Source organism: Chelon labrosus (assembly GCF_963514085.1).
Source record: "Chelon labrosus genome assembly, chromosome: 12".
Taxonomy (NCBI): Eukaryota; Metazoa; Chordata; class Actinopteri; order Mugiliformes; family Mugilidae; genus Chelon; species Chelon labrosus.
Genome location: NC_140345.1, coordinates 27,426,425 through 27,451,251, shown reverse-complemented (window position 1 = coordinate 27,451,251; position 24,827 = coordinate 27,426,425). Strand labels below are relative to the sequence as shown.

The following is a 24,827-nucleotide window of genomic DNA, read 5'->3' as shown; positions in this document are numbered from 1 at the left end:
CGACTGACATCTCCTGAAATACACACACACACCCCTGTGTCTTTTATGCTTTAAGGTGGCAATTACATAAAAACAAATCATTTTATTGTCACTCGTCAAACGTTGTGTACTTCACTGGCAGCTACGCTCCGAGCGCTCCGGTGACAAGCTGCTATTAAAAGGCTTCGGCGTGATGGCGGCGGCGCTCGCTGGCAGGTTTAGCCATGTGGCTGATTCACTAAATACAGTTGTAAACACACGAACGCCGCGTTCTCTGGGACTTCAGGCTTCGGTGGTGACAAGCTCAGCAGCGTCGTTTGAGTTTTTGGAAGCAGTTTAGAAAGTTCATCTTCCCTTTCCACCCTCCCCATCCTTGAAAGTTTCTCCCCAGCTGAAAAGAAAATGTCAAAACCTTCTGCTTGGCGTTCGTACAGGTAGCCCTTACCTTCTTGACGTAGCCCTGGATGAGCTCTGGGGTGGGCACCTGCTCGGGAGACAGACATTCTTCCAGCTGCAGTTTGTACGGTGGGCAGACCGGCTGGCTCCTCTCCACCCTGCAGGCACCACAGTGGGGGAGAGAGAGGACAATGAGTTTCAGCCTATTCAGAGTCCATGCATTCACACACATGCAAATGCAGCCTTAAAAAAATAAATAAATAAAAAAGCCTGAAATGAGAAAATTACAGTCATAATATGAACGGGGTGCTGTTGACAGACCATCAAATATAAAAAAGCCCCTATCAACAAATTACACCACATCAAGAGGCTTTGTTAATGCTATTGTTGCCCTGTGGGAGGTGAGAAAAAATACAATAACACTTAAGGGAGACAAAGATCCACAGGGATGAACTAAAGCGCACGCAGAAAGCTGGAAATTCAATGCAAATCTCGTCTGCCTGCCTCTCCCCACCGCGGCCCTCGCGCTCCCCCCCTCCCCGCCGAGGCCATATCAGTATTTTGAGCGGGGAGAATCTATTTATATGGTGTTGTATTTTCCTTCTCTGTCCTCTGGAGGAAATCCCGGAGCTATAGCCCCAAGGAGACTTAATGCCCCCGGCTTCTATCTCCCTGCCTCTCATTCCTGTTGACAAGGCGAGGAAGAGACACCCTCCCTCTCTTGCCCCTCCACTTCCCCTCACACCCTTTTCCTCGGCGTGCAGCAGAGCCTGTGTGCACGTACAGTAGGTGCTCTGCGTGAGCTCAGGATTTTGCAAGGACACCTGATGTGCATGAGAGGGTAAAAGATGCACCCGTGCAAGCTGGTGTGTGTATTAAAAGGTCTGGAGCTTTGGAGTTCACACAAAGAGTCCCCCAAGTGAACTTAGCTCTGTGTGTCTTTGTGTGTGTCTTCTCAATGCTTTATCGAAGTGATTTTCTCCCATGCCTCAGTAGGTTACAGACTCATTTTCTCAACTATTTTAATTTTGGTGAGTTCTCTTTCGTGCGTTCGGCCGAGCAATGACTCAGGACATAAAACCACAAGCGGGCCGTGCTGCAGGTTTGTCCTTGAGCAGATTAGATCAGAAGACACAACGTGGGAGAGCTGGAGGTGCTGGGATGATGATAGCCGTTTTCCCCTATTTACAGTCTTTACGCTAAGGCTAAGCTAAACATCTCCGGGCTATTTACGATCAGAACGCGCAGATAACGGAGTCTCATCCAACCCTGGGGAGAAAATAAATCTACCTTCTGACGCTTTTAATGCCGCAAAGGAATCTGGCCACGTTTCTTGTGATCTTTACACGAAAAACTGTAGGACTGTGCATGCGTCAAGTTGTTTCAGAAACTGTAGCAGCAGAGATATTTTTATGTTGAGTTTTTGTCGCTGCGATGGGCAGATTTCCTGTGTCCTGTTCATCTCAGCACAACACAACGCTCCAATCTTCACAGGAAGCCCAAGAGCTTATCTTCTTTTAAATGTGTCATTTTACTGATGCTGCAAAGCTGAAAAACGACCGCACATAGAGTCACACGGTTTTAAAGTCGGTGCTTTATAATTTTTTTTTTATTAGACCCGTATCATTCGTCCATAAAAACGAAAAAAAAAACAAAAAAAAAAAAACAACACAGTTGACACTCTTCTGCTCGGCTGTTGCAGGAGGAACTGGGCCGACCGACTCGCTAAGCACAAACTTCACACGCTCCGCGAAACACCCATCACGATGAGCGAGAGAGAACCAGCTCTCGTTTTTCTTTTCTTGTTTTTTTTTTATTTTTTTTATTGCAGAGTCATAATATTCAGAGAAGTCTGCTGGTGGCTCTGTCAGAACGGTTGCCAGCTCGGTTGTGCTCCATGCACATCTTCAGGAAGCAGAAGAGAGAGAGAAAGAGAGAGAGAGAGAGAGCTGCAGACCAGAGCCAGCAGAGTGTACAGTAAAAATTTAACCCACGCTGTTTTGGCAACACTGCACTGAGAGGTGTGCAAGTCAAGAAGCAGCTTTAAAAAGTGAAATTAAATGATGTAAAACTACATCAAATTCATTTCTATTTGTAATTCAAAATAATAAAATTGATTCAGTCCTTCAGAGAGACTCTAATCTGATTTAGTTTTTATGTTTTGTGACATATTTTTGCAGGGAGTAGCCAGGGAATGACTCGCTTTCTGCAAGCAGGGCACCAACCGTTGAGGAAACAATTCAAACGGAGCATTCAGTCCTGGAGGGAGGGAGGTTGGGGGGGGGCTCGGGTTAAAAATAGCAGCTGCATCACCTGCAGTCCATCTTCTCTGTGTGAGACGCTGACTTTTCATGCAAGCGTGCAGCACGGGCTGTCAACCTGCGACGGCCTCGTGCGGTTAGACGGGTGTCAAACGCCTGCCTGCCTGCCAGCCCACCTACCTGGAGCTCCCTCCTGGGTGAGCACACCTGCTCTACCTCCCTCCTCTCCCGTGTCTTGGCCCCAGATGGGTCGCGTGCTTTGTTTTTTTTTTGTTGTTTTTTCACCGTAGAACATCTTGTGATGGACTAATCGCTCCCGCCGGAGCCCAACGTTCACATGGATGCTAATTGTGTGTTACTTGTTAATGTCCTGCTCTGGGATTTGTTTTAGCCGGGCAGCGGCCGCATCATTCATTAATACGAGGTTTCCAATTACCAAGTGTTCTCCGAAGTATGAAAAGTGATCGGGTTGATGCATTATTGTTTCGCAGTGGACAACAAACTGTCTGCGACTGGTTTAATCTTCAGACGTTCTCAGCCGTGTTCCTGCCGGCTCAGTGCTCACCTTATTTCTTTATCATCGATTGTCACTCTGCAGCATTACCTGCTCCTTTCTACGATGTTTTGGATAATGGAATTTCCAATAAGTGGCTGCGTTTTATTCGTCTTCGCAGCCAGAGTAATCATCGTACATTCAACTACCAGTCTGTTGATGCTTGAGACGAGGACTTGATAAGAATAAGAAAAGAACTTAAGATTTGAGAGCTGTTAGGATTCTACTGAGGAATCAAGACCTTAAACATCTGCAGTCACTGTTAGACCAATCACACCAACTGCAGTCAGTATGCATCTCTAGTCAGGCACAACATTATGACCACCTTCCTAATATTATATAGGTCTCCTTTGTAGTGACTCATCAGAGAATGGACATGGGCCTTCTGAGGGTGTCCTGTGGTCCTGAGGTCAACACCTTGTGCTGTTCTTCATGTTTTTTTTAGTTGTTCCTAAAGTGTTTTTGTGTGTGTGTCTGTGTCAGGCTGCATCCTGCTGGGGATGGCTGCTGCCTTCAAGGAGTGTCATTGCTATGGGGTGGGGGGGGTGTCTGGTCTGGTCTAGGTGGGTGCTACATGTCTAAGTAACATCCACACCAATGAATGCTAGGTCCAGAAGTTTCCCAGCAGAACGTTGAATGGTCACTTCTCCTGTCAGTGGTCATAATGTTGTGGTTACTCTGAACCAAATTGGTGGACTGACTGACCACGTCATGTAAGACCCGAGACATGTAGCTGCTGTAGCCGGGCAAGTTGCTGAAAGTCTGTGATCCTAGTTGAATCAAGGGTGGAGACTGATCGTCTTGTTTTTTACATCTTCCTTCTACATGAACATTTTCTCGACGACACGATAATTTCTCCTTATGAATAATGAATGCAAACCACTGCCACCTGCTGGTGTGGAGGTACAGTATATGCTAGTACCGCATGGGAAGGGCCGGGCCACTCAGGTGAGGTATATCTGCAAATAAATGCAGGTAAATTACGCTTTTTGCTCTCGTTCTGCCCCAGTGGAGGTCTGACGTTTGGTTTCATGGTGTCGTCTTTGATTGTTTTGTGGAGAAGCCGCAGAGTTCAAGACGATAGCGCCGCCCACTGTTAAAACTAAACGTGTGGTCCATATTCCCGTCACAGCTCAGCCACCCATCTACTACCCTGCCTCTTCTTCCCTCATCACCAGTCAGCTCAGCTCACCTGTGCACACAGCTGCACCTCATCCTCTGTAATCAGGCCAGCGTACATCCACCAGCTCCACACTCACTCCTCTGCCAGGGTGTTCTTCGCCATGTGAGACTTTCCAGCTCTCTTCTGCTTGACTTCCTGGTACCGATCCTCCCTGTCTCCTGGTAAACCGTCTCAGCCTTCTGTTCCTGAACCTCTTCTGTGCGGCTGCCTGATTAAACGGTTGAACTCCACGCTGATTCTGTGCCTCTTTTGTGCTGCAATTTGAGTTCATACACCACCACGTTTTATTATGTGTTTAGAATTAGCTGCAGGGCAATTAAAAATGAACCATCGGCTGCAGTTTGGACACCCCCATGCTGCTTGATTGCTGGTTATAGTCTTTGCGATGTGTGGAAGGGAAAACCATAGTCTGCTTTTGTTGCCTGGTTCGGTTGGGTGTGTCCAGGCCTTGTGTTGCCCTGCACAGCGCCACGTTGTTAGTGTGAGTAAAATACAAACAAATATAGATTTGGAAGGACTTTTCAGTAGGTTGCTAATATTTATTCAGTTCTCTATGAACTGTTATAAACGCTCATGTGCTGCAGCTTTTTATATCACAGATACCTACATAGCACATGTTCTATATTTTCTATCGGGTACGCTCAGTAAACTCCTTTAAATTACCACCTTAGTGTCATCTGGTTCAGGACATTTCTTAAAGAGTTAAAGCTTTCCAAAGCCGCTGCAGAAAATAAAGTCAAGGCTGCGTTAAAAACCTTTCTTCAGAGCGGAGTCGGTGAAAGAAATCAAATTATTATTTTTTCTTTTTTCTCCTCCTGGCTTCCTGCTTCAAAAAAACAAAGTCAGTCCTCTCACCCACCTCCCTCACCCATTGCTATGACGACACAAACAGGGTGCATCTGATCTGAACCTGGTGTTTAGCGCTTTAATAAAACAGCAAACCTCCTCTAATGTCACATTTTCGCACGTTCGCAAATCATTTCACAGCAAATCCGCCCTAATGGTTTCTAGGCTGCACCTAGTTGTTGTTCACCCCCCCCCCCCCCCTTCTCCTTCTCCACCTCTCTAACTCTCCACACCCTTCTCCTCCCTATCAACCCATCTCCCTCTCTCCCTCTCTTTCATCCCTCACTTTCTCCTCTCCGAGCGCACGGGAGCTCCTTGCAATTACCCAATGATGATGAATATATCCCATCAGACATTGCCTGCTGAACTGTAACCTCTTTCCGTCACGACTAAATTGAACACTGGGAAATCTGACAGTTGACATTTTAAATTTTCAAACGGTGCAATCCATTCTGCGCATTGCTCTCTCTCTTCCCTCAGCAGGTTGCAACGAAGGCTGGCCACCGCTGCTGACAAATTAACGTCCAAGGCTTCTAAAGTTCTAACACACTTAACCAGTCGTGGCAGCCTCAACATTTGCAGGTGACACGACGCTGAATGTGCACGACCTCTGGGCTGTTCCTGAACTCCTGCAGCAAGTGCTTTGCAGATGTACTAGTGTTAAATAAGAATACAGCTCCGGTTGTTTGGCTTTTTTTCTGTAAAGTCACAAAACAGTGTCTATTTTGGCATTTTGGAGTGATGCAGAAACGGCTGCACACTGTTTGCCTTCACTACTTCTTCTTCTTCTTCTGTCTTTGATTCGTGGGTATGACAGAAAAAAAGAACAGGGGAGACACTCTCTGCTCTCTGGTTTTGCCTATTTCTTCCATCCCCCATCCCCCCCGGTGGACATGTGGACTCCCCTGGGCCGGTGCTGATGTGAGCAGCTGTCTCCACGGTGACAGACGCTGCAGATAAAGCCCGGGCCCTGCATTCAGTCGGGGCCATCAAAGGACAGTAGACTCCCTCTGCCCTTTTCACTCAATCTCTGTCTCTCCTCACATTCAGACACCTTCTGTCTCCTCCTCCTCCTTCTTCTCTATCCGGCTGTGATTTTCTTTTATTCCTCCTCTCCCTCACGGTGTCTTTTTAACCGGAGCAAGGAAAGCATGTCTTTAAAAAGAAGAAGAAAAGAAAAAGGAGAGATGCAATGCGTTCAGGTGTTGCCTTTTCAGTCAGAATCGATATTTCTGTTGCACGTTTTTTGCAGAGCTTGAGGGGCACGGGGACTGTTTGTACGGATATCTGCGAATGTCAAAAGTGAAACGGGGGTTGTCTGCACGAGAGCATGGGAGGTGATTACTAATGGACTCGATCCGCAGGAAGGCAGGGCAGATCCAGTGACAAGCATTTCAACTATATCGCCCTCGATGGCTTGGTTTCACGGCACAGTTGGTGCATTTCATTCACCTGTACCTCTGCACTTTTACAATATAATATTTGATCACTGACTGCAACACTTGTAGGTTACGGTACAAAATTATTAGACTAATTAGCATGTTATCTTGGCCTTAATTAGAGTCATGATTGCGCCATTGTTCCAGATACTCCTGGAGTCTTAACCTTTTCCATATTTCTTTCTTTCCTCCTTCACATCTTGGTAGTAGGTAAAGTGGTGCCAGGGTCTGTGCATGTTTTGGTAAAGAAAACTAGAAAAAAATAAACCTCTCTTTCAGTCTATAGTCTAAACCGAAAAAAAAGGAGAGGTAATATTAGACAAAATCTTCTTTGGTTTCATGTTTTATATATTTAAGGATGAAAGGTGAATTTACATATTCAGCATTTTTAGCTTTATAAATTGAAAGTTTAATAAAATTTTGTTTTATTTATTAGACTACAAGCAAACTTGAAATACCAAAAAAAGAGAGAGAAATAAAATGATTGAATGGTGACGTTACTGGAGGAGATGTTTAAAAGCTCAGTGTCTCCAGCTGTCTCCATCTCGACTAAATCAAATATAATCAAAGAGGTGGGTGAGTGGGTTATGCCCGGGTAGACAGCTCGTGATCTGCGAGGACACTCATCTGTGACTCAACGCTGCATAACTTTAAGCCTTTTTATATTATTTAAACAAGTGAGATTACAGGTGAGGCCTGGGAACGCCTCGGGATCCCACCAGGAAGAGCTGGAATCAGGAATTCAGGGGTGGAGAGGAACGTCTGGAATTCCTCACTTAGCCTGTTACCATCACGAAGTGACCTCATATAAGAGGAAGACGATGGCCGGAGCTAGCCGTAAAGAACAAACCTGTTTTTGTACCAGGCTGTAAACGTGTTTATTTCTGCTGTAAAGTCTTAACGTGGAGGTCTACGGGGGTTTTGGAGTCAGACTCAAGTGGACATTAGAGGAACCGCTTTGCTCCATTTTTCAACCTCACGGGTCGCCACTTGTAAAATAAGTAAAAATAAAATCCTGAGAGAGCATTTAGCTCTGGAAGAGTCTGAAGCGTCCAATCAAAGAGCAGAAAATTCAGTCGCATGAACCATTAATGTCAAGCATGAGTGATAAATTATACTTACACTTAGTAAAAAACCTGATTAAATATTTATTGCTTCGAGATTCTGGGTCAAACTCAGATTAAATAAGCTACACAGTTCATCTCTAGAGGGGAAAAAAGAACCAGAAATTAAAGTAAAATGCAAATATTTGTTTTAGTGCATCTTAATACTTTGGCCGGACAAAATGTTCACGTCAATTAAAAGCCTCCACTCTAAGAGAAACCGCGTGGGGAAGCCAAGGCGATGGCCGTCACCCTATGAAAATATCACAGGATCCATGTGAATCAGAAGAGGCCAGATATTATGCTGTGCTCAGTGAGAAGCAGCAGTGTGCCATTAATTATGTAATCCAACCACGTCTTCTTGAATATTTTCCCATGCAGGCAGGTGATGGAGAGAAGGCCTGGACGAGGCGCTGAGCCTGCACAGCAACAAGTTTTTAAGAGCCGTTACTTTTTCCTTTCAGGGACTTTCCGTTTTCTCTCCCCCCGTGGCTGTCGGGTGATTGACAGTAACCAGGGCACATGGCAACGCCTTGCTCCGCTCATCTCTGGCAAAATTACAGTAAATAATGATGAAGCAGGAAGTTTGACAAACCCAAATTAAGCTGTCGTGTTCCGGCCGTGATGAATTATCTCACACCGCTGGGGCTGTTTCCCGTACTGTGCCGTACGACGAGGGAAAATCCACGGCCGGTTTCTGCTGGGGGGAGGAAAACGAGGCCTGATATCTGCAACAAACCCCGGCGGGGACGAGGGAGACGCAAGAGGCTCATCACGCAGTACGGCGCGAACTTGAAAAACGTTTTTTTCCTGCACACCTAGGAAGTTAAATTATCACCAGCGTGCATTTGCACAAACCAGTTAATTGCTTCCCTTCTAATTTACAACTTTTGGACTCTATTATTTTTACTGCTCTTATCTTTGGTTTAGTTGAATGCTTACTTGCATCGTATTTTTCTGCAGAGATTGAGAAACAGAATTTCGACGATGCGTCACCCTTCTTCTTGCAGCAGAACCGTCAGGCCACGGCGGCTCTGATCATTAACACCTCTTACTCTTGGTTTCTTGTTATATCGGCTGTTGGTTTTTCTGCATTTATTGTACTGTCGCTGCTGGGTGAAAGCTTTCGCTAAATGACTGAAATGTCAATGTAGATTAGCGGCAACAGTTTTGTGTTTTTGCTCAGTGGTTGAGACGCAGCGGGATCAGTTTTGCCAGCATTCAGCAAAGGTGTTTTCAGCCGTGTGGGATCTGATTTCACTGAGGTCGATTCATTCCTCCCATATGCGCAAACACATGTAAATGCAGCAAAAGTCTGCATGAGACGCAGGGGTTGCACGAGTTTAGGTTGTTTTAAAGTCTAAAGTCTCTAATAAAAACAGTAGAAAGTAATGTAATGTATATTCTTGACCTGAATACATCTGCTGAGAACAGACAGCTCATGTGCTACATACTGTGAGCTGCAGGTATGTATAGCCTGTATAAAAACAGGCAGCACCTCAGCACCATCAGTAGCTTTTAATGGTACTCCACAGCATGGAAGCCTTCTCCATGTCCTGCAGCTAAAGGTCTAATAACTTTATCAAACAGTTGATGTGCAGCCTCCTTCTCTCTGTTACCACAGGACGTTTGGTGAAGCTGTTAACTGACTGCTGTCCAAAAGAGTTGGACCGTTCCTCTGCTAGCATTAGCCTTTTCAGACACATGTCACAGTAGTATGGGCTTCATCTTTAGTGATGAACCGCTGCTAGTTTGCTGCAGCCATGTTGTTACTGTCATGTGATCGGCGACTATTTCACATGATGCTTAAAGCAGTGGAGTCAACAGATCGAGTAGTCGACTAGTCTGTGCAACCATTAATGAGATGCCCAGTCCAAAGAAGAGGTGAAAGCTTCAAGTGCTGCATCTCGACCCATAAAGCTGGTACGCGCCCTCGCACACATCCAGCCAGATAGTAGTGTTTCAGTAAACAGGTCTGGATTCTTCTCCGGGCCTCGGAGCCAGACAGAGCAGCAGCAGCAGCAGCAGCCACTAGGGACTCCAGCATGAATTGACATGCAGACAGGAGGGAAATAAAAAAATAAAGCTTCAGTCTTTTCGATTGTCACATTTTTATATGAACTGACTTCACAGTTTGTGCTCCTGAATAATCCGATCTGGGGGGTCACGATCGCGCGGTGCTGTCAAACTCATTCAAAACCCAAGATGAGTGTTTTTTTATTCTCTCTCTTTCTCTTTAGGTCCAGAGATATTTAGAAGGATTCTGAGCGGACAAAACAGCAACCTTCACCCTCCACTGTCCATCACTGCTCCTCCGTGCCCTTCAGCTCCCTGGCGTCCTGCCCCGACTGAAGTCCGTGCCCACCCCCACAGTTCCCAGGGAAAAAAATATAAAATAAGGGTGTGGGCACAGGGCTGGAGGGCAGATGTACAGCGGTGACTTTGGTTCATGCTGCCTTTTTTTTGGCCGGAGCACTGAAACGGGGGCCCACGTGAACCGCAAACAGATGTCGTGATGCTCAGAAGCAACGCTGAACGAATGATGGAAATCTTCCAGGTTGCACGAAAAAAAAGTCATTTCTGAACCATAATACAAAAGCTGTAAACATAATCATTATGTCAGCCACCAACCAGCATGAAGATAAAGCACAGAATGATTCCTCTAAGTGTTTTTTCCTGCATAATGATGCCAATTAAGGTGCATTAGTAATCTCAACATGCTTTCTTAAGTGACTATAATGACTTCATCGTTCTGTGCGAACAAAGGTCTTATTCCCGGGAGTGTAGCTAAGACGTCTGAGGCCCCTGAAAGGTGAATGCCTCAGGGTGAGACCTCTGTCTTTGTTTGGTGAAATACCTTTCTTTTAATAAACGCCCTCTCCTTTAACTTGTCACCTTTTGTCCATCTGATAACACTGAAAACCGCCTTCATAAGAACTTCTGGACGTGGGGAGGTACATGTTGCATATGTATAAAAAGCAAAACAATTATTTCTTTGAGATAAATTAGACAAAATCTTTCAGTTAAACTTGAAAACAGTGATTCCGACGTATCTGTATATGTAGTTACAAGAGAAATTGTACTAATCACAAGAAAACAAACTGTTCTAATGACATCAGCGCTAACCTTAATGACTAAATTGTCTCCAGAGTTTTTCCATTCTCCTATGATGGCTGGACATTTTTCCTCTGTATATGTTCTTAGCTCACATTTAATAGCTTAAATCGCTCTCATGCGGCTCTTACCCGTCATTTATTCGCACCAGTATGGCCCGGTAGAGCTGGTGCTGGGGGCTGTTGGACTCTGGACCGCAGGGGTGGATGAACGGGTGAACGGCGGCCAGAACGAAGCCCTGCTGGTAGAGCTCCTGCAGCTGACCCGGCAGCTGTCGCACCGACGAGAGGCGGAGGGTGGACGTCCCACCTGAGAGGGACAGAGAGGAGACAGAAGAATGTGAGATAAAAATCATTTGCATGTTCGTTCGGATTTACACGGACAGATTTAGGACGTTTTCACATTTCACTGACATTTAGCTCCAGTCCGAGGAGTTATTGACATACTGTTGTGTTTTTCCTTGGTTCTGTTTGTGTTCAGAGGGAAAATGAGTCAAAGTTCTGACATGCACTCAGCACTCATGCACCTGGAAACACTTTTATGATCTTGGCTTTGTGTAGAAAACAACTTCTAAGTATGTATGGTGAGATGGCGCACTGTTGCTGCCTCATCAGGTAAACTGCTTGGCCATATACACCTTCCTGTGGTGCCTGGCAACAGAATGTTTTTAGTGGGAGGGCGCTCTGTGGATCATCCCACAGATACTTGATCAGTTTGGGATCTAGTGAATTTGGAGGCCAGGTCAACACCTTGTGCTGTTCTTCATGTTTTTTTTTTTAGTTGTTCCTAAAGTGTTTTTGTGTGTGTGTCTGTGTCAGGCTGCATCCTGCTGGGGATGGCTGCTGCCATCAAGGAGTGTCATTGCTATGGGGTGGGGGTGCCTGGTCTGGTCTAGGTGGGTGCTACATGTCTAAGTAACATCCACACCGATGAATGCCAGGTCCAGAAGTTTCCCAGCAGATCACTGAATTGTCACAAGATGGTCAATGTGATTCACTTCTCCTGTCAGTGGTCATAATGTTGTGGCTGATCGTGTAAACTCAACAGTTTCTCCTCCAAAGACACATCAGGTAAACTGCTTGGCAACAAATGGTCTTTTCTACCTATTGGTACAGCTGTTCCAAGAACTTCCTCCAGGACACTTCGACATGTTGATCAAACCGTTAACCTGCCCCTGCCCCTAATCAGAAACATTTGGATTTCTGTTCATGAAAGTCCAGTTTCCTGTGTTCCCAGTCTGTCAGCCATGTTTGTGCTCACTGCCCGTGTTCCTGTCCAATTCTTCCTTTTGGTTTATTGTAAACAAATTACCAAATCTCCAAAGCAACCACTGCTGTTGCAACAGAGGGTATTTCTCAGGAATAAAAAGTTTAGAACAACGGAGTTGAACCGAACTCCGTGCAGCACGAAGTAATTCCTTTTAAAATGCACACAAAATGTATATGCGGTGAAGTGGTTTGGCAGTGGAATCTGCCAGAAATATACAGACGTTGGGCAAACAGGCTCAGAAAGAACGGATTTGTTCCAATAACAAGAGAGAAACCAGCAGATCAAGAGTTTACATGGTATAATTGTTGCTCCCCCCCCCATCGTTACCCTCTCAACTTTTCCTTAACCCTCTTCAGTCTTTGACGTTCTCCACCTGCCTGCCACATGATTGCAATTCGCCAGTCTCCTCTCTGCACACCTGGCCGTCATTGTCTCGCTGACACACACCTGTCCTTAGTTCCCTCATTTGGTCCCAGCATATATATATATACATGCACACACACACACACACAGCAGCTGCTCACCTTTGAATCTCATCTATTCTGCCTCTGTCTTCATTCGGCTCCTCATTCTTTCTTTCTTTCTTGCATATGACATGAACAGAATAAAAAGCTTTAAAAAGTCTTTCCAGTCTATTAGTGGAGCAGCAAGAAAATATCCAGTTCACACAGTCTTAAGTGATTCACAAGTAAACCGAGGAAGCTAGCGGGAGGAAAAAAAGAACAATTTTCCACTCCAGCTCTCGGAATTTCTGTCAAACTGCTAAATGATGGAAATGACAGTCCTTTGTCGCAGCAGTTAGCCTCTTTTATTTGATTTGTGAGCTCTCTGTCGTTAGAAGAAAGGTTCCCGGTTCAGCGAGAACCTGCGTAACGTCATTTAAACCCCGACAGCTTGAAGGAGTTCAGACACCAAGACCCATTTCAAGAGTCATTCCACAGTTTGTTTTGATGGTTAGCTTTTTGCTCCGTCCTCTCAATCTGGGCGTTGATGAGAGGGCATGAAAATCCTGTCAGAGCTGATTGCCTTAGCTTTTTTATCTCAGCAACTCTCTCTCTATTCTGACACTTTTTTTTTTTCCCCCAAGTAGAGCCGACAGGACCCTGACGCTAATGAGCTGCAATCAGTTAGGAAGTTGTCAGTGACGTTGCTTCTAAAAAAGTCTCTGCGTCATTTTCTCTCAATAATGAATAAAACAGAATGGATAGTGCTTGCATTCAAATCTGATTCAGAAACCATTATTCACAAGGCACATGTGAGCAGCAACAAAAAACAGAACAACAATATATACAAAAACGATGCCCTCCTGAGGATGTAAACATGACTATATGAATAAAGTGGATAAAGTGCAGACATGGTAAATGCAAACAGGAGTTACAGTGATTATATATCTGCATGTTTTTGCAGAGGTGGTGTAGATAATATGCAAAGAAACTTGCAAACAATGGCGTGTGCACACGAGTGCATTGATATCGAAAAAGAAGAAAGTTAGAGGATAGGTGCTCATTGCATTAAGAGAAGCACCCCCCAGCAGCCTAGACCTATAGCAGCATAACTAAGGGATGATTCAGGGTCAGCTGAGCCAGACTTGACATCACGAATGAGTTCAGACACCAAGACCAATTTCAAGAGTCGTTCCCAGTTTGTTTTGGCAGTTAGCTTTCTGCTCCTTCCTCTCAATCTGGGCGCTGATGGGAGTGGATTAATATCTGATTGCTTTGGCTTTATATCCCAGCGGCTCTTTCTCTATTCTGACACTTTATTCACATTTTTTTTGTCCCTCAATTCAACATGTCCAAGTAGAGCAGACAGGGCCCTGACTCTAATGAGCTGCAATCGGTAAGTGTCCAGCTCTTTAAAAAGGAAGTTGTCAGTGAAGTTGCAGCTAAAAAAACTCAGTCTCAGCGTCATTTTCTCTCAATAATGAATAAAAAAGAATAGATAGAGCTTGCATTTAAATCAGATGGAAGAAGGGACATAGAGCAAAAAATATGCTGTACAGAGGTAGCACACGAGTGCATGGATATCGAGAACGAAGCAAGTTAGAGGATAGGTGCTCAGTGCATTAAGACTATAGCAGCTTGTTGCTCCTTCCTCTGGGCGTTGATGGGAGTGGATTAATATCTGATTGCTTTGGCTTTGTATCTCAGCAGCTCTTTCTCTTTTCTGACACTTTGATTTTTTTCTCTCATATCAACTTGTCCAAGTAGAGCAGACAGGGCTCTGACACTAATGAGCTGCAATCAGTTAGTGAACAGCTCTTTAAAAGGGAAGTTGTCAATGAAGTTGCAGCTAAAAGCTCCATCTCAGCGTTATTTTCCCTCCCGACGCTCCCCGCCCCTAAACGCCCGAGGCTTGAAAACCTGCAGCGAGACGGCCGCTGCCAACGGCCTCGCTCAGGGAGCAGCCCAGCTGTGTTGCAACAAGCCACACGCAGCTCCTGTCAGGCAACGTCGTCCAATCAGGATGTATGGTAATGAGTGTGGGAAGGGAGAGTGGTTCGGGTTCAGGAATGGAAGCAATTAGATTAGAAAACGGAACTTGATATTGGGAAAGATTGAGGAACAGCCACCAGAGAGGTCAGAACAGTGAGGGGGGGGGGAGAGGGGGAAGCCGGAGAGGCCGTGATTGAGATGAAGCTCGGGCCTGCGTGGATGATGGCTGGGATCCCAGCAGCACGCTGTATGTGGCAACATTTACTGCAGGCCAAACAGCTGGGGCGCGTGGGAGAGTGCCAAGACAAAGGGCTGGATGCAGAACGAGAGAGAGCGTGTGGAGGAAAAGAGGGGAGAGAGGGGAGGTCTGGTTGTCTGTGCAAGCTGTCACAAGACGTGGGTAATGCCGCTATGGCTAATTAGAGTCAATGAGACCATACAGAACGAAAAGGTCCAGATCCATGGGAAAAGTCAGTCTGTCGAAGTTCAATGGGAGGTCAGGGAGAGGGCGGGTGTTGGCTGAGCAGACCCAACGATGCCGGGAGGTGTTTTTTTTGTGTCTAGTCTCAGGTAGAATCATTCCAAGACTGACAAATAATTGCAACATACTCCACGACGGGGATGATGAAATAAAGTTAACAAAAGGCACCGTATGATTTATTTGTTTCTCAATCTCCAAACACTTGAAATGTGACTGTCATTTGTATCCTGTGCAAATAAACACATGAATATTGTTTAAGTCAAATTCTCCATGTCCATGCTCAGTTTTTCCCACGGTGAAGCACAAGGGGATCAGGGGCCAAACTCAGGCCACTCAGTCGTCCCACGCTTAAACTCCTGTCACACATACAGCCTTCTAGTGTGCATGTTTTTTTGATGTTATAATCTTGTTAACGTGTGCAGGCCTACAAAGGCGTGCTTTTTATTAAATCTGGACATGGCAAACATGTCGATCTGCTGAATCTGCGTCAATAACAATTTACAATTATGTCAAGATGCTTTGCAGAACTCAGAGCCTGAAACTTCAAGAGCAAGGCGACAGAGGAAAGAAAAACAACATTTTAGCAGGAAGAAACCTTAAGCTACAAAGGATACAGCTGATGCATGTTACATGAGAGTGATAATGCATAAATAATAACAGAGCTAGCATTGAAATCAGATGGAGAGACGGACGCGCAGCTAATAATATGCTCTACAGTCGTTGCACACGAGTGCAAGGGTATCAAGAAAGAAGGAAGTTAGAGGATAAGTGCTCGGTGCATTAAGAGATGCCCCCCAGCAGCCTAGACCTAAGGGATGGTTCAGTGCCACCTGAGCCAGCCCTGACTATAAGTTTTATCCTAAAGGAAACTCTTGAGCCTAACCTTAAAAGTAGAGAACGTGCCTGTCATACGTACAGCAGCAGACTCAACCTCCAATTCTTGTAACTACAAGTAAGTCTGAACTTTGAGAGCGAAGCAATCAATTAGGATGATCTAGTACTAAGAGGTCTTTATGACGAGATGGAGGTACGCCTTTAAGGGCCAAAGGAGCAGGAGTTTAAATTCCGTTCTGCATTTTACATGGAGCCAGTGAAGAGAAGCTAAAATTAGAGAAGCATATGAAGTCTCTCGCTGCAGCAAGGCCGAATATAACCCCCCCAAGGTTCCTCACAGTAGTGCTCAAGAGCGCGATTAAGACATTAGCCGTTTCTTAATTAAACTCACAGCACATCACGTTTTCACTGGATATGTTTTATATATCACACAACCTGCCTTCTCATGGGGGGTGGGGTCGGATTTACCTGTTCGTTAGAAGTCAAACTGCAGCTTTCTGCAATGCCAGTGCTTAGAAATGCGATTGTTTTTGCAAAGATTGAATGCTATAGATATCCCTGTTTATTTATGTGCAGTTTGCAAGCAGCTCATCCATTGTCTTTGTATGTCAGCTAATCTCACACCCCAACTCATGAGCAGCAAGACTGTGGACACACCTGCAACAAGCACCAACAGCCTAGTGGTTTACGAAAAAGAAAACTTTGCAAAATACATGATTTCCCATCAAATGTTTTTTTTTTTTTTTAAATCCTTTGCACTGAAACTGTTATTTTCAGTTTCCACCTTGCAAGTGACGAATTCTCTCAAACCGATGTATGACACTGCAGGCTGCAGTGCTCCCCTACATCATCAGGTCTGCAACAAAGTGGAAAATGGATTTCTGGAACAACCCTGCTGCTGCTGCTGCCGCCGCCGCCGCCGATGAGGAAGCAGCTCCTGTGATGTAGATGCAGAGCTGATTCAGTCTGAATCCCAGCTCCTCCCTCTCTCTGGGTAATAAATCCAGAGGTTCATTGTGAAACCGTTAAAGTAGAAGATGAAGGGGAAGGGGAATAAAAAATAAAATAATGCGCTGTTTCCCGAGGCTGAGCGAGTGCTTCGGCTAAAAATACTCCTCCTCCAAATTTCTCAATCACACTCTGTCCTGCTGCGCCACAATGCAGGAGCTTTAGAAGTTAAAAGGCGTGGAGGAATTAACACAGAAAAATAGGCCGCTACTGGAAACGGGTGAAACGTATTCATCTACCCCCCTCCTCCTCCTCCTCCTCCTCCCCCTCCTCTCTTCGTCTTCTCATCCTCCCTCCCCTCTCCTTGCTTTTCCTCCACAGCCTTTAGAAATGGAATTAATCCTTCTGTGATCTGTGATTTAGTTTTTTCTTTCCCTCTTCCTTTTCTATTTTGGCACGACGCAAAAACACCCCGTCCTCTACCCCAGAGGGGTGCTATAGCACGTGCACGTGGTTCAAGAGGAGGTAGATGGTTGGGGAAAATGAAACCAACTTTGCTGCCTCCCTGATCCCCTTGGTTGAGATGAGTAAATAAGGAGCGGTTTCAATTAGGCGGCGTGAACGCAGCCTCTGGGCAGCTTCTTAACTTGGCTTTAATCACTGTGTGAGCTGCTAATAATGTCGTCCTTTAAATATATTTATTTATTAGTCCGCACTTTTATTCATCGTGCCGTCCTCGGAGTAAAGACTGCTAAGATGCTCCGAATCCCTCGCTGTTCTTAGGATGTTTACTCTGCCCTAAAATCCTGTTATCCAAGGAGAACTGCTCTGTTAGCGTGGATGAGAGTAAATTAGCTGCTCGATGCAAGTGTCAGCGCTGCTTTTTGTATCCTGCAAATATTCGGGCCCCCGTGCTCGATCAAACGGCCAATCTGCTAAACCCCTACGAGGCAAACCGGCGGCCAATTACTTCACTCCGTCTTTCTGTTTACCCTGGAAGAAGATTCACGCTCGCATCCGAACAGAGAAGAGCCCTAAACTCACAGGAACGAACGGCTTCTCAACAAATAATGAGAAAAAAAGAAGAAGAAGAAGAACGGGGGGTGGGTGGGGAGTTCTGTCTGACAACCAACAAATTGGTTTTCTGGAAAATTGTGTTAGCGTAAAGCCGTCAAACAAGGCCTGCCATAAAACACATGAGGAGTAAACAAAGCGTGCTGGGGGGGATGGGGGGAGACGTACAGTGTGTATGAATGTATGAAGAGGCAGTGATGGCTGTGTCTTCTGGCTAATGGGGGGGAGAGGCGCCATCATTTTCTCACGGTTTTTTGATCCGGATGATGGATCAGAAGGTCAGAACAAGTTTTATGTTTTACACTGATCAGAAAGACGGAGCCGTTTAAAGCCGTATACCTTTAGAGAACAAGCATGGAATACATTCAGGGCACTGATGCCTCACAGCAAGAAGGTCTCGGGTTCTAATCCAGGCTGACTGGTTCCTTTCTGTGTGGAGTTTGCATGTTCTCCCTGTGTCTGCGTGGGTTCTCTCCAGGTTCTCCAGCTTCCTCCCACCGTCTAAAGACATGCTGGTTAGGTTCATTGGTGATTCTAAATTGGTCGTAGGTGTGAGTGTCTCTCTGTGTTAGCAGTAGTAGTTGTATGACCACTGGACAGATTTGATCGAAAGCTTACCTACCTCTCAGTCAGAACAGATTAACCTGATCAGATCTAGAGGTGTCAGGTGTAAACCTTAAATAACCATGTAGACTCTTGATGTTGCTGGTTTCGCTCTGGTTGGAATAAATCCATTCTCTCTGAGCATGTTTGCTCCACGTGGGGTAAAAACATCGGGTGAGGAGTTTCCAGGAGGGATTTGAAAAGTTGAACCAAGCTGGAATCCATGTGGACAGCAACGTTGGAGATATCTTGGCCTTCTCCTTCTATAGAGCTCCGGTAGCTGACGTCACCCTGCACCGGCAATCACAACACCGCCATATTGGCAGGAAAACGAGCTTTTTTAATTACTATTCGGCTGACAACTGCAACTAACTTGTCCTTGTGCCAGTTACATCCAAAAATGGTCGACAGCCCCAGGATGCCAGTAAACTCTCATGGCCTGAACTCAGCACTGGCGTCATTGGAGTTTTCCTGCCAATATGGCGGTGTCAACAAAAAGATTCACGTGGCGCCCGGAGCTCTATTGAATCAGTTCAGTAAACTTTTGGAGGGAAAAACGAATTCTTCTCCTTCTGTTATATTTATGGCAAAACCACTTTGTCAAAAAAGTTCTGTGCTGTTTTGGAGCATGTAAACACAGATATCTTATTTTATTTAGAGTCCATGTAAACTATTAAGTAGGAATGTCTAATAAAATTAATTGTTTCAGTCGGGTTGAAGAAATATTAAGGAGCTGTGAACCCTGATCTGTTTGCTAATTCACATGTGAAAAGGGAGGAAAAGACCCCTTCCAGGCCCTAAAATCAAATGCTCACATGAATAAGTTATCACTTTTATGAGAAATGTAAATAAAACAAGTAAATAAACTGAAGTGGCTGAGACGTACTGCAGGGGAACTGTTTAGCGCAAGCTGTGGTTGCGTGTGCTCTCACAGAGGGAGCGCGTTGTGTGTTTGAACGAGTTTGGCTCCGCATTCAGTTCACAGGGAGGATGTAAACACGCAGTTTGAAGATGCATGCGTGAGAGAGTTCATCTGAGGAGCAGAATAAATAATAAACACCCCTTTCCATTTCTCCCCTCTGATGCTGACCTTCCACACACGGCCACACACGTTTAACTTACTCATCACTTGGAGTTAAAGCTGGTTCCATGTCATATCTGGACCAGACCCAGATAGCAATATTTACACTGAACGAATATGATCGCATCAGCTTGTGTTTTCCTGCAAATCGAGTTGGGCCCCAAAACAGAGAAGCCCATGTGGTAGAAATGCAGCTGAGGCGAGAGGAAAACATTAAAAGAAGTGACAGCATGGATGACTCAGATGAAGGAGTTCTCGGCCACACAGACTGTGATGTTTACCGCTCAGACCTGACTCGGGTTGAGACACAACATACAGCAGCATGTTATGACTGCAAGGTCTGGAAACGCTGGATCCTCTCGCACTAATGTCTTTTTAAAAGTGAATGCATGTGCAAATTAAGAATGTTTATCGCAGTGCAAATAACCTTGAAGCGTCTACCTCTGCACCACATCGACACCCCCTTTACGCTGAGGCTGTCTGAGGGCTGGTTTGAAGCATCTCGAATGCGTTTCGGCCGCCAAGAAAACCTGAAAAACTAGACTTTGTTGGTCTAGGACCAGGAACTGCTAACACCAGATCTACAAGACCAACCAAAACTTTGTAGGCACCAGTTCACAGGTGAACAACAAGAGCTTGAAACAGGTTGTGTTCTTCGGTAAAGCTGGTTGACGAGTGCTTCCATAAAACTCATCACTTATTCCTGCAAAAGTACTCACCACGTACCTTAATGTTACTGTTGTGCAGAAGGTAAAATACAAATAAAAAAGATTCGGTGCAGAATTTCAGACTTTCAGTCAGTCAAGGTTTCACTCGCGTCACCACAATACTCTTAAAAGCTGCTACAATCTTCAGTATAGATGTTAAATCAAGGCAGCAGACAAACTGTCTCCTCACAGTCCTGAACAGAAGTTGGGAATAAACTAGAAAGAACTTAAAAACTGAAAGCGATGATGCACCCTGACACTCGCTAGCTCACAAGAGCTTCGATTCAGCACAAGAATCCAGAGCTAGCGTTCGGTTCACGTCAGTAGAAAGGGGGAATTTTGACGTCTGGTTGGTGTGCATCAAAACTTCCTTCAGGTGTGTTAAGTGATGCATCTTTTGTGTGTCTAGAAGGCATTCAGACAGAAAAATGAAAACTATGTAGAAACTCGGAAAAGAAAATACAATCCAGGAGGTGAAGTTAGAGACCGCTCCATGAGTCTGAAGGCTCCAAAACACCAGAGCAGTAAACAGGAGTTTACAGTTCTGACGATATTTCTCTGCAGGGCTTTATCTTCTGCAGCAACAGTGAGATATATGTTGCAACTGGCGTTCACATTACAGTGCACTCAAAAAACATTGCACATATCAGACTGGCCCAGCTGGCCACACTTCCTGTCTGCCTAACACTGTGGGTCAACCCACTGCTAATATTAGCATTAAGATGCATTCAGTACAGTAGTCATTGAGGTTAAACCATGCATCTCGTCAAACTTGTAGATTTACTGTCTGTCAAGGGTGCAGCACTGATGGAGATCACACACAGGGACTGCTTCTGCTCTCTGAGATCTCCAGTCTGTACGGATGATTAAACAGAAACATGCTGATGACACCGTGAACCCTTTAGAAACGAGACGGGGCGAAATAACAATGCAGCTTTCACTCTACGAGCAACGAGGCGCCAAAAGTGCGGCAACAGCGTGGCTGGCAGAACTGCTCTCAGTTAAAGGGTTGCTCAAGCGCTCGCTGACGTCACGTCCTCTTGCATTTGAGAAGAAACTGCTGAAACAAAAACACACGATTGGCTGAAATGAGTTAAGGCGTGCTCAACTTTGATTACTAGTGCCGAGGGTAGAGAGTCAGATTGAAGCTGATTGCAGCAAGTTGCTGTTTCTCCGGACATGCTGCAACTTACTGTATGTCCCAAGTATGTTTAAGGCAACATTTATCCAAGATGCATGAAATAATTGAAAAGAAACACATAAGGCATGCATTAGAAACTCTCCAAAACCTTGTTGGTGTGCACAGGAGACTAAAACCTCAAACTGAACAAATGCAGTTTTTGTATTGAGTAGCGAAGGACACTAAGATGCCATGTTTGCTCGGTCAACTCTCTGTGGATAAAGCTTTCCAAAACTTTCCATAAATAATAGAAGAAGAAGAAGAAAAAAATCCTTCAACTTTGAATTGAATCCCTGCCTCTGACACTGGCCCACTTCCCCTCATAAACCCATCTGCCATGTAAGCACCTCTGAGCTGCAGCCTGCCGCATTTCCATCACTCACCGCATTTAAAAATAAATGAGTAAATATGAAATTAATAAGCTGAAAGATTGAAGTGCCGAGGCCGCGCACACACTCGCGCCACGCGCCCGCCTCTGGGAGAGATGGTTCGAGCACATTTGCATGGAGGGGAGAGAAAATAGCCCGGCATATATTATCCACCCACTGCAGCTGATTTTTGATCCTGCTGCTCCTATCTGTCACATCTCTCAGTCGCCAGTGTCGCCTCTCCTCATCACGATCAGAGAACTGTTTGTTTCTGCTAATGCTAACGGCTCAATTAGCGGCAGACACTTTCACACTGTAGAGGACAGAGTGTTTTTATTTTTCTTTCAGGTGAGAAGAAGTGGATGAATATGCTGCTGTGCCACCGGGGACATGGGGAATTTATTTCTGGTGTGACGCCAACGCAACGTTCTGTACCTGTCAATACAGCAGTGACACAAATAGATTTAATCGAGTCGTGCGCTTAGATATAACTGAGATGATGAATGTTTTTATATCAACAGGAGACGACAAAGAGACAGATTCTAATATCTTTCACTCACTGTTTTGGTTTATGATTACTTTGTACAGGTTGATAGAATATTTCTGGAGTGGTTGCTTCCACTGGGAAACAAAGATATGGCAGATTTTCCCTATATTTAAATCCTGATTAATACTTTTTTTTTTTGGCTATCATCGCCACCACATGAGGTAGTGTGTCCAGGATACACCATCAATGTCCATCAACGTCTCCTTTTTAGTTTTGTCTTTGGTTTCCACCAACTAAAGCAAAGTATGTGGCTCTTTTGCTTCTAAATGCTCCGTTATATCCAGCAGCTCTTCGTCTCTCTGCAGTTTAGTGCTGAACATTTACTGTCTATGGAGAGACAGATGGATGAACAATAGTGTATCATCAGTATAAAAACTCATTCCAATATCTGAATCTTGGATAATAAATAAAAAGTCCGAGGTGCAAGCCTTTGCAGTCACTGATCATATATGAAGAAGGCCACATGACGTCACAGGTGTTGTGGTTAACTTTTGGAGCCAGCTTCAAGTGGACATTAGAGGAGCTGCAGTTTCTTGCACCTTTAGTGTAGACTTCATTGTTTTGCCTACGTAGGATAAACTAGGTGTGCTACATAAAAGAATTATTGCCCTGTGCCATCAGCAGCATCGTGTCACTTGTATACTTTATTCTAAAGTGCATATATTGCCATGGGTGCATAGCAATAGAGGGCAAGATACAAACAAAGAAGGCACATGCTCAAAGGCTCACTACAAAAAAAAAAAAAAACGGTTCACTTTGATATTATTTATTTGAATTGTGTTCCTTTCCTTTTTTTTTTTTTTTTTTTTTAAGCAGAACTGGAAATAAAATCCATCAGGAATAAACCCGACACATATCAGCGCTCCTTCGTGAAGCCTTAATAAAAGCCATGCCACATGAATGCAGCGTAATTGGCCCTTTGGAGCCGGAGCCACCGCCCCGCTATTCTCTCTGTGAAGCAGTCATATCGTTATTCAGTGTCCAATTAAAATGGCCTTAGTCTCCTCAGGAGCTCTCCACTCCTGCGAGGACCACCTGCAGAAGCCTCGCTCGGTCTCAGCAGCCCGCCTCGAGTCATTAGCCTTCACACGGCCTCAAAATGGAAATGCCAGTAACTCCTCTGTCCACCACCTTCTTTAGTTTTAATTTTTTTCTCTCTCTATCTCTGTTCTCCCTCGGGTCTGGTTTTTCTCTCACCCCCTCTTTCCACAGGAGGGGGAAGTTTCTCTGCTTGGCTCCTCTGCACATTTAGCCTATTTTTCTGCCTCGGCTCTCAGCGGGGATTCTGCCCCGCTCCCGTCTGCTCTCCCCCCATTCTCCCTCTCTCTGTCTGCTCTCTGCTGCCCCCACGTCCACGAGAAAAATAAAAAAATAAAACACGCTGATCCATTCCCCGCTGTGTTGAGAAGAGTCAAATCTTTGAAGGGTCTCTTCTGCTCTTAACCTCCCTCTCTGCTTCAACGAGTGAGAGCCTATTTTCTGTATTTTTCTCTCGTTCTCTCTCTCTTGTCCTTAGTGTCAAGACGCCGGTGCAAGCCAGGGCACGGCATCGATGGTGTGGTGGTGAAATGAAACGGCCGAGCGAGATGCAACCTCCACCTGACCGGTGCAACGAATAAAAAACAAAAATAACACTGAATGTGCATTTTCAGAGTTTGTGCTGTCGTATTTATTTAGATGCACACAGTTAAATGTGGTATAGGCATTCAGTCATGCCAGCAGCTCACGGAGAATAAGATAAGGAGCATCATTTAGCTGATTCATTCTTGAAAAAGACAATTTAGTCAATGCATCTGTCATTAAAAGCCTGGCAGAACCGCGGGCATCTCCAGGAGGTGTGAGACTTTTTATAAAGACAAACACTTGGAGAGAAATGTGGGCTTTGTTTTTAGTTTCCATAACTAAAAATCTGCATCAGAGAGTATTAACTATTCTACAACCTACGAAGAAACCAGACGTCACTGAGGTCTGTGATCCCAGTCTTCTCTGCGTGCCGAAGCAGTGAAAGCGATGGTAGCCTCCTGTCAAGACCGGCCGCCCAAACGCGGACACAATAATTATGCACAGGTACAAAAAATAAAAAATAAAATAAAAAAACTGTTCACGAAGCAGCCTGAGAGACGCGATGCATAAAAAACACACGTCCAGATCATTTTACACACGATGACATAGAATGAAGTTGGCAGCACAGATCGAGACAGACACATTTAGAAACTCAGATAAACTCATGTTTTCTTTCTTTTGGCGTGGGGTGGGGGTGTCAGGTCTCTTTTAGGGGATGCTAGCTCATCTAAGCTAGGGCTACATGTTACGTAGCGGTGCTACATGTCTAAGTAACATCCACACCAATGAATGCCAGGTCCAAAAGTTTCCCAGCAGAACATTGAACTGTCACAAGATGATTTAAATCATATGTGTCAAACAAA

The 24,827-nt window shown here is 45.0% G+C and overlaps 1 protein-coding gene across 1 annotated transcript in view; it reads right to left on the bottom strand.

Moving 5' to 3' along the window:
• Positions 1-24,827, bottom strand: part of rftn1b (raftlin, lipid raft linker 1b) — a 118,899-nt gene that overhangs the window by 55,518 nt on the left and 38,554 nt on the right. Inside the window, exons 3-4 of the mRNA XM_084557673.1 lie at positions 11,006-11,183; positions 425-533 (exon numbers count right to left, since the gene is read on the bottom strand). Of these exons, the coding sequence (XP_084413799.1) occupies positions 425-533; positions 11,006-11,183 (287 nt within the window). The remainder of the gene's footprint in view (positions 1-424; positions 534-11,005; positions 11,184-24,827) is intronic.